At 48.5% G+C, this 10,643-nt stretch overlaps 1 protein-coding gene across 1 annotated transcript in view; it reads right to left on the bottom strand.

Annotated features, from left to right (window-relative positions):
- Positions 1 to 3,139: 3,139 nt before the first annotated feature.
- Lrrc8b (leucine rich repeat containing 8 VRAC subunit B) overlaps positions 3,140 to 10,643 on the bottom strand; it is an 81,094-nt gene continuing 73,590 nt past the window's right edge. Inside the window, 1 exon segment of the mRNA XM_040733377.1 lies at positions 3,140 to 7,586. Coding sequence (XP_040589311.1) covers positions 7,314 to 7,586 — 273 coding nt within the window. The 3' untranslated portion in view covers positions 3,140 to 7,313.

The raw sequence follows: 10,643 nt of genomic DNA, 5'->3' as shown, positions 1-10,643 counted from the left end.
GCGAACAGGCTAGATTGGCTGACTCTGAAAACTGAGAGGCAACTGCTCTCTTCGGAAGGCTCTGAACACTCTATGCTCTACTATGGCCACAGCAAGGGAGGCATGTGAAGCCAAATCATTTTTGGGGAGGCGGGGGGGGAGACGGATGAGCATTTGATCCCCCCTAGCGGTGCAATAGAGTAACTCTGGGAGTAAAGCCTTTGGACTTCACTCCTAACACCTGCGGGGCATTTCAAGAGCAAAACCGCTTTTTAATTTGTTGCTTGCTAATTCCTGTTGAGAAGGAAGTTTTCGTGGCCAGGAACCAGGTACCTACCGTGTACCAGGCCAAGCTGAACTAGACAATTAGAACATTTGGACAGGTGCCTAGGGTTGCTAATCTGCAAGAGGGAGGACTAAATGTCAGAATAATTGGGAAGATGGGGCCTTGTTAGCTACCCCTTTTTGACTGCAATTCTGTAGGTTTGTGGGGGAAGCAGGGGAACCAGGAAAAATGGCTGTGATCCCATTCAACAAACCTACTGAGCAAATCCTACTCTTTCCGTTTTGAAAATGTGGCAAGAGAGCTACCTTGAAGGAAGAGAGGGTCTTGAAAATAATTTTTTTCTTTTTTGCGGGGGGGGGGGAACCAAAGTTTCCTCTTTGGACCAGTATCTCCTTAATTTTCTTGGCGATGGGATTCAGTGATGGGTAAGGACGCGTACGCTTGGCATGTGGGCAGGATGAGGCCGACCAGCGGCGGTGGTGAGGGGGAAGAGGAGAGGTGTTACTTCAGCCAATGTGATCTGGGGAGGGACAGGAGCGAGAAAGGCTTGGAGGAAAGGCCAGGCCACTGGCAGCCTACCCACGAGGCCCGGGAGATGATGACTCAAAGCCAGTTGAGAATGGACCACGCAAAGGCTGAGACGGGAGGTTTCTTTCTCCCTCTGCCTCCAAATCCCCACCAGGCTCTGGCTTCGCTTGCAGAATAATATTTGAGAGGACATCAAAGCCCACGATTCTTATCAACAGAAGACCAAATTCTCCATCTTTACCAAATCTACGTTGGCTATTCAAACCATGCTTGTCTTTTTTTTTTTTTAATTGGGTATCAAATTCTTAATGACCCTCAGGGCTCAGAGCTTGGGTGGCCCTGGTGCCAGGAGCAGCCATCCCCCTACCCCCCCCGCACAGAGCCTTCTTTGTGCTTTTCCTTTGAGATGGAGTAACTGAGACCCGGTAAGACCAAGGCAAGGGGAAACTAACTCTGAGCCGGAAACTGGTTAAAGGACCGCACCAGGAAAGAAATTAGCCTCCAACATGGCTGCTCTCTAGCTTGGGCCGCTGCTTAGCCTCGTGGGTGTGGTTTGCCATGCGGCGTCGACGCCCTTACTCCGTGGGGCAAGCGGGGTAGAAGAGCGGTTTGAAGGAAAACGTTAGCGAGGAAATGGGGCTGTCTCGGGAGGTTTGGAGTTCGCAGAAAGCATGGAGTCTGTTTTCTCCGTTAGGTAAGGCTGACATGAACAACCATGCTCCCCCAGAAAGGAACCTGGAGCCAACCGGTCTAGAGCATCTGAGTATGCTTGAGGTTCCCTCCTCTCAGCAGCAGGGGGAGGCAGAGAGTAAAAAAAAAATGATGCCTGCTAAGTTCTCAGGGGCACTCACTGCGCACAAGCAGGCATCGTGTAAGCATTAAACACTTAAGAAAAACTTCAGTGCAGGCTTTGTAGAACCTGTGTCACGAGACAGAAAAACTTATGTACCGAGTGCCAACACAGAGCGGATGGGGACTGAACTTTTAAAGACGTCAAAACGGCTCTTCTTGTGATCCTTCTGGCTACTTGTAGGAGCAGAGGCCACCGAGTGGGAACAGAGCCCAGGGAAGGAAGCAGCTCCAGAGATGCAAATCCAGCCCCAGTGTGGCCCACACAGCCTCCCTTCCCTGGTTAGTCTCCTCACCACATGGCTGAGGTGCCTTCTTGACCGAAGGAAGCAAACTCCGGACAGGCAGCAGCCCCATGGACTGCGGGCTCCTGGAGGCTGCTGGCCCCGATTCACCTACGCACTTCTTCCCAGAAGGCTGGGGAAGCCTGTGGCAACTGTGTTTCCCATTCCTACACACTTAGGGCAGCCCACGCCCCGAAGCAGTGTATAACCCCAGTTACTTCAGCTTGCATTTCTTTCTTTTTTTTTTTTTTTTTTTTTTTTTGGTTTTTACGCGACAGGGTTTCTCTGTATTGTTTGGAGGCTATCGGTCCAGCCCCGCCTCGAACTCACAGAGATCCGCCTGCCTCTGCCTCCCAAGTACTGGGATTAAAGGCGTGCGCCACCACCGCCCGGCCAGCTTGCATTTCTGATTCAGGGTTCACGCATTCCTGCAGAGATGCCAGCGTAGTAACGTGCCCTCACGTAACAGAGTAAGGTAGTTTAGTGTGTGTGTGTGTGTGTGTGTGTGTGTGTGTGTGTGTAGGTATACTCATACATCGGCTTTCGTGTGAAGGTCAGGGAGCCTCAGGTATCCGAGTTCCTTGAGCTTCTGGGCATTCTGCCACCACCACCACCCATCTGAAAGGGCATGCGCGGGGTTACAGCTGTGGCTTGATGCAGGAACCCACATGCAGGTCCTCTGCTTGGATGGCGAGTGCTTTACCCGCTCAGCCTTTTTTCCCCCCCAGCCCCATTAAGGAAAGCACCGATTCCAAACATCAAATTATCACATGCATATTTTGTCTAGTAACTGAGCTTCCTCTCCCTTCCACTAAGCCTGCTGCGAACTGTTTTACAGTCACTTGGATCTCCTTTATCTGGTACTCTGCTCAGCGCTGGTGTTAACAGCACACAGAGGAACAGGCACCAACAAGAAGGGAGGAGCCAGAGCTGGTTTCTGAGCATCTAACCCTGAGGCTTCCTGAGTGGGCACAGAGGCTCCTTAACCACCCCCCCTCCTGCATGTGTCGGAGCGGATCCACTCCTCAGTCCAAGGCTGACTATTCCATGGCCATTGCTGCACACTCAGAGAACCTAAGGACTGTGATTTACCTGTGAACGTGAGAGTCCGTCATGTTATTCAAGAACAGTACACTTGATGAGAGGGGTGGGCGGTGACAGTGGCCACTGGACGCGAGCTCCACCAGAAAGAACAAGGCAAAACGGAGGCCGGTTAGTCTCCCAGCGATTCATCTCATTCACCATTTATTATAATTAAAAAATCTAATCTTCTTACACAAAGGATACTGTAAAAACAGCGGGTGTTTACCCAAGTCTACAGAATGTAGGGGTTTAAATCCAGGGGCCCGAAGACATTGAACATAACCTTACATTTTCTAGTAACTCGTTGCAGAAGCAGAACCCAAGTACACACGTCCAAATATCCCGTGAAGTTAACAAATGCCAGCCTGCTCTGAGTGCCAACAAAAGAGAGGTGTCTCCACTCAAGACTGTTTGCTTACAATGAAAGTTAGAATTTTAGTCTTACTGTACAGTGTTAAAGACCCGAATCACAGCAGATAGAAGCACAGACACACCCATTCTAACCCTACACTTCTGTGTTTTTAAAATTGCACCACTGTCTGTGAGAAATAATGAACATGCAGAAGGCATTCGCAATTGTTTTTATCAGCTATGGTGTCTTATGCGTTAAATTCAAGACTTTAAGAAATTAAGTTCAACCAAAAGCCATCTCAACTCATTACCTTGGCTCCTATAATCTCTGTTAATACTTCCACGTTGATGAAACTGTGCATATATATATATATTTTTTTTAAAGTTGAAGAGAATACAGTTCACGAAGTCCATTGCAAAAGGTACAGAGTAGCCAGATGTCACTGGGTATAGAAGCTGCGGGCAGGAGACACGAGGGGAGTCCCTGCTTCAGCACACCACACAGGCAACGGACAGACACAATCACACCCAGGACATTCTGCAGTAGCTACTTGTTTCCCCTTCAGGATGCACAATAAATCTCCATTTCTCTCTCCAATTAGTCTCCTTTATTTTCCAGGAAGCAATGCAGCTGCTAACGCAATATACAGTCACTGAAAAGGAAGGAGCCAGAAGTTGGAGTCTTAAAGCAGGAATAAAGGACTGAGCATGCGTGGTGTCAATGAGGGCCTGAGCACGCGTGGCGTCAATGAAGGACTGGGCATGCGTAGTGTCAGTGGAGTCCTGAACATGCGTGGTGGTGTCACTGCCAATGCTCTTGCAGAAATACACTGCTACTATATACCGTGCTGGTCAGATTTAGTGAGGTGGGTGAGGACGAATATACCAGATGTGAATGGACCAGCCCGACTTGACTATAAAGATGGACAGGTAAATATTATTGAAAGTATAAGGAAATAATGTCAAGTCTACAGATAAATAAGTGGTTTGGTTATTTTAGTGAACCCATCGATATTAATACAATGTTTAAACCAAACATGACGTCCATCCAGGAATAACGCTGTATGCCCAAGCTGCTTTAGCGTATCGCGGCAGACAAATTCGAGCTTCCACATCACTGAGACCCCAAGGATTTCGGGTGCCCTGACCTAACATGTTTATTAGTAACAGAGAAATACGGAGATAAACAGGCGATTGAAATGAAAATGAGCATCAATATTGCCAGAGATCCACCTTGATGTCGATGAGGTGGAACATGCGCCTTTTCAAACTAAGGTAGCGTTTGATTTTAAATACACCACCACGAAGGAAATCCAATACTTCATGACTAAAAGTAATGAACTTTTAAAAAGTTGCTGTTCTTAGACTAACCTAAATGAAAACTGCAAACATGAGACGTCTGTGTGGATGCAGATACAAGGAACCCACACCACTGTAGCATGTCTAAATTTTGCTTTCCATCCTTTACGTTGGGTTTCCTGGGGGACGTCTCGTGATAAATTTGGAAGATTTCATTTTCTTCATTTAAGATTCTCTTGGGTGTCAGGTGACTATCAAGACAGGCAGAGAAGCCAGTGCTCACACGGATCTCCATCAGGCAGGCGGTAGTGTAGTGCTCATTGCCTCAGTGTCCGTTAGCTTGGACAGCTACCTCAACATGGATGCATAAGCAGCAGACACAAAAGACATCTCAGAACTGTGGTTATTAAGAGCTACAAGATTTTCAGCAGCAAAAAAAGCCTAGTGTGGAGAAAGCGGGTCACACCTCATGGCTGATCCTTCGGGGGAATTGCTTTGAGGAGGCAGGAGAGTCAGCCAAGGATGCCTGCGCTGGAAAACAATTCGTGGGGAAGTGTGCTTTTGTCAGGTGAAGGTTAGAAAATCTGAACTGTGTTCTGAATTTCTTTCCTACACAGAGGGCGGGATATTTTTTTTTCTCCCCATATGAAGTATGGTTGGCAATACTGAAACCTCCTTCCCATAAACCATTGATATTCAGAACTTCAGAAAATTCCAGCCAACTTTGGAATTGGTCCACATAATGATGATTCTACTGAAAACATCAACTCACATTTTAAAAAAAGTAAAAAGAAGACCTTGGCTACAACCAGGACCTGTCCGTGAGGTCCCAGAGACAGCTGCCCTGGTCATGCCTGGTTCCCTGAGAACTTGGACGTTCTAACGAAGGCAAGTTTTGTCAAGATGTCATCTATTTCTATTTATCTATTCCTTGCCGCCCACAGTGCTTTAGGCAACTCTTGGGTCTTCTACATATTCTTTGTAATACTCCAGTTTCCTCTGTGAGATTCTTCTCTCTGAACGCCAGGCATGTGGACACCCAAGAGAAGAGGCGTTTCTTACACTTAAAAGACTCGCTTTCATCTTCCTAGAACAAAGAAACACTCCTCACCACATCTCACCACAGTTCTCTTTAGAAGATTTCCTGACCCATGGTGTCTCCCAGTTTTGTGCAGATGCTGTTAACAGATTGCTTGACAGTTAGTGCCCAAAAAGAGGCGAGTTCGTAATGCCTAGACCCCGCCCCCCAGCAGAGAAAAACCCACTACGATGTTCATGTCCCCAGAGTGAGCCAGCCCATTTTATTTACTCAATGGTGTGCATGGTAATAAAAGGGCCAAAAGCAAAGTTCTCTGTCGAAAGGAGCAAGATGCATCCCAGGAGTCAAAAGGGCATGAGTTGGGTGTCAGTCAAATGAGCTCACTTAAGACGGAGACAGACAGCTTCCATCACAATCATACCAAGAGACCATGTGGACGGAGGGACAACCTACACCTGTATCCGGTGCCTACTAAGTTTCTGCAGAGGGACAACCTACACCTCTCTCCGGTGCCTACTAAGTTTCTGCAGAGGGACAACCTACACCTGTATCCGGTGCCTACTAAGTTTCTGCAGAGTATGTTCCAGTCTAGGCCCCGCCCTCTCCTGTCCATCACAGCTTGTCAGTACTTGAGGAGTGTGCCCGTGCCATTGCACAACAGCAAGGAGAGGTAGATGACGCGGCTGTCCTCTCACACAGAAACCCCTTGAAGACTTTAGGGGAAAAAACACACACACACACAAGGCCTTTTGTCATCCAGAGTTAATTAGTTGCAGAGTACAAAAACTTTTTTGGAGCAGAACGCATACAAAAGGAGAATCATAACCAGCCCAAACTGAGAATTAGTCAATTCTGAGAGATGCCCATGTTCACTGTACCTTACAAAGTGTTCTCGGAGATGTAGAATCTGTGATCACACGGTAGAAAATATTTTATATTTCATATAAAAGTTCTTAACGTATGTCAAAAAAGGCTTTGATGACAGACAAGGAGACAACTTAGAGAATACATATTTTTAGGAACCCTGGCTCCTAACCTCAGCAAATGCCAAATGTCAGCATTCTCCCAGGGGTGTTGCTCAGAGAAAACCAGACGACGATGGTCCTGCAAAAAAAAACGAGGAAGGAAGTGGGAAGGGGGCCAAGCACAACACACCCTGCTTAAAAGCCGGGAGACCATCAATCAAAGCCAGCGGTGAACATGACCGAGGGCACTTACGCTGATGGGTTCTTATGGGTCTGGTGATCATTATCAAACTAGAGAGTCACAGGAAAACAAGTGTGACATAAGTAATGGGCTAGAAGGAGAGGAGAGGGGAAAACATACAGTCCTGAAGAGAAAACTTGGAGGGCAAAGTTTCCATCACCGTACGCCTCTCGGCCCACCTCGATGCGTTTTTTTCTTTACATCTCAATAATTTAAAGATCAGCTATTCACAGAACCCCAGTGTTGACATCTTTCTCCTACTTGACTTAGACACCGGGTTACCCGGTCACATTTTTGGTTCCTGTGTGTCATAACCATCAGCCATTCTTTCATCTACATGACTTAGGGAAAGTTCATTCTCCTTTAAGCCCCCGGTTTAAAACTGCCTTTTCCGAGTTTGATCCCTAGGTCAACATTTGTCTAAGCACGTCTGCAAACGTTCCGTCACAGGCAGCGGAAGAGTATTGAGCAAACTGTCCTCGACAATCAGGCAGCTCCGTTTCAGGGACTGACAGCCTTCCAGCTCGGGAGGCAGCGTCTCCAGGTAATTCCCAATGAGTTCCAGGTAGGTGAGGTTGGACAGCTCCCCCACCAGAGGGGACAGATCCGTGAGGCTGTTCTTCCCCAGAAGCAGATACTGGAGCTTCTTGCACTGGAACAGACCGTCTGGCAGCATCTCGATCTGCAAGGAGAAAGGAAGCAGGTGAAACCGGTTTCGACTGGCTCCCATAGCAATGCATGCACTTCCATCCTTAAAAAACATGCCTGCGGGCCCACAGGGAAAGAAATCACCTTGGTTGTAAATTTGAGGTGCAGGACAAAAGAGAAAGGACAGGAGTAGCCAATGGAACTATGGCTGGCCACTGAGCATCTATACTCTCTCGAGTGCGGGTGTACGACCAGCTTGGTTCTGAATGCACAACGTGAGTCTTAAAAGAGAAAGTCCCTATATATCCAGGGTTTCCAAGATTAAAGAAAACGGTCCAGTAAACTGAATCATAATTTACTCAGTCCTGGATCAGAAATAAATTACTCTCCAGTCCCTCCCAAAGAGAGATCTCACCCTGCCAATCAGTGGTGAGCAACACCCCAGGGTCTCCAGAGAGCAGGTGAGGGAACTTTCTAAACGGCTTTTCTCAGAGAAGGAAACTTAAGCTTTATATTCAGCAGTCCAACGGAAGGAAAGATGCACACAAGAGGGGTGATCTATCTATACACACACGCCTCACGTCTCCACACACACACACACACACACACACACACACACACACACACACACACACACACACACACACACTGAGGCCACTCTCCCTTCTTAGGCCCTCACGCCCATTACAGGATTTGTGTAATGCCATGAGGTGGATTTAAATACGGCAAATAACCCGCAACTGGGCCAAGTTGAGAGCAGCCCCAGCTGACTGATCCCCCGCATGAGGAGCACGGCGTTTGTGTGTGCGGTGCAAAGGATTCACCATGAGGAGACCACCAAGGGAGATGCTGAGCATGTCCCAGACCCTCAACGTGTCACTCACAGGGGCCTTGGGAGGCTCACCTGTTAGCATAAAGCTCGAGGGGAACCTTGGGGTGACCTTGGCGGAGGGACAAACACACACGCTAGGCAGACAGAGCTCAGTGAGAAGTTTTATTAGAAAGGGAAAGGGCTGGGGGAAGGAGAGAGGTAAAGAGAGAGAGAGAGAGGGCAGAAGAGAAGAGGGAGACGGGAAAAGTCCTGTCTGCCCCGGGGAATTGCAGATAAGAAAGCGGGAAAGAGAGAGAGGAAAGAGAGAGTGGGAAGAGAGTTGGAAAAGGGGGCGGTGGTGGGCGTAGGTGCGCGGGGTGGGCAGGGTGAATCTTTTAAAGGGGTCCTTTGCACCTGCGTGCCGACTACGCAATCATGGAACCCTGGGCTGACCGAGTACCGCCTGAGTGTGTTCTGCAGGGTGAATGGGGTGGGCCAGCATAATGCCTGAGTCCTTACGCCACCTAGGAAAATCCCCGCTTACTGCATTTCTTCTCAGGCACGGATGTAAACCGTTGCCTATGCGGACTCAACGTTGAAAACGGCAGGCAGAGTAGGAAGGCACCCAGTCCTTGTAACTCAGAAGTTGGGTCCCACATGGACCTGCTCAGGGGGGTGGGGGGAGGAGAGACACAGACTTGAGAGACACTTGGGGACAGCATGGTTCCCCGGAGTTAGGTAAACGCACGCTGAATGTCTTCCAGGCACTGGGAATAAAGTGCTGAACCCCACACACGGCCTTAAGTTCTCTGTGTAAGGTGGACTGCGTGACAACCCACCCTCCAAGCTGTGAACTTTGTGGGTAGGACAATTCTGGCTGTGGGGCTCTAGTGTACCTTGTAATGTTTATCGCCTCTACCCCTGGCTCCCGGTAACACACTCAATGTCTCCTGAGGAGGCAAGAGCACCTCCCGGGGAGTAACCCTGTCTGCACCAAGGATGCACGTGTCCCAGTTAGTAAGGAGAGCAGCCCAGCCCCCACCGTGCTCAGGAATTCCATAGTCCCCTTCCTCTTCCAACACCACATGGTCACCAACTACGTAACTGGACTTATTTTTCCCCTAGGTGCTCCTCCTGAAGAAAACAGCCTCACCACTCTCTTGTCTGTGCCTCTAGATTCCCAGGCTTCCTCCACAGTTCTGAATGTGTGGTGTTTGTGACGTCCCCGAGACCCTCGATGGAGGAGAGAGACTGCGTGAGGGAGGAAGTGGACAGTCTCTGGGGCTGGACCAATGCCAGAGCTGGCAGTACCCACTTCTGTGAGCTGAGACCCATGCCCAGCTGAGGTGCAGGGTCCTAACTTACCTATTTAATCTAAATTTCCTAAATTAGGAAGGGGAGCTTTTCCTTCAATTAACTAATTCTATCCTAAACTAAAATACATTAAAAACAATACTTTACCTTCGAGTTCATAACACCAAACACATAAGGCTTGGAACAGCATGCTTTATAGAAATGAATCTGAGACTGGGGGTGTGTACCTTGGGTGTTGGGGTGCTTGTCTGACATGTATGAAGGCCTGGGTCTGATCTCTAGCTGGGCATAAACTGGGTGTGGTGGTATGTGCCTGTAATGCTAGCTCTATAGAGGCAGGAAGGGTTCAAGGTCAGCCTTGGTGGTGTAAGTCTAGAGTAAATGAGGTCCTATTTTCAAAAATAGATCCATAAAATTATATGTGATTCTTTGAGCACATCCCTTTAGACTGAGTCACACGTGACATCTATATTTTTGCATTAGCTATTAAGGTGCGTTTCATGGGACCGGCTTCCCACGAGTTTCTAAGAAAAAAGCTATCTTGTTTAAACACATGTGGCAAGTCCAATCTCCTATTGGAGAAGCAAGTGTGTATCCGTATGTTAAAGGCGCCGAGGAATCCGGGGTGAAAACAGGATTCAAAGAGAAACACTGTCCGTGTTCTATGAGAACCCTATTACCCTCCTGTGCTGGGGCTCTGCCATGAACACTTGTCCCCTGAGGGCAGTTCTGACTTGGAGACTCTCTATCCATGGCTTTGTGGGAAGCAGAAGATACCACTACCAGATTCTTGTGCCCCCCGGTCCCCTGCATCTAGAGAATGGGACATTTGGGAAGAGAGTAGGATGCTCACATTTGAGCTTGGAATGGAGGCTGCCACGGGGAAAGGACAATGACAAGGAGCCTCTCTGTAGGAGTGTCAGATGCAGAATGGTGCTCGGGCCCAGCGTGGATGTGACAGGGCCA

This window comes from Mesocricetus auratus, unplaced genomic scaffold (assembly GCF_017639785.1).
Source record: "Mesocricetus auratus isolate SY011 unplaced genomic scaffold, BCM_Maur_2.0 Super-Scaffold_100031, whole genome shotgun sequence".
Taxonomy (NCBI): domain Eukaryota; kingdom Metazoa; phylum Chordata; class Mammalia; order Rodentia; family Cricetidae; genus Mesocricetus; species Mesocricetus auratus.
Note: the sequence above shows the minus strand (reverse complement) of the source record. Positions and strands in the feature narration are given on the sequence as shown.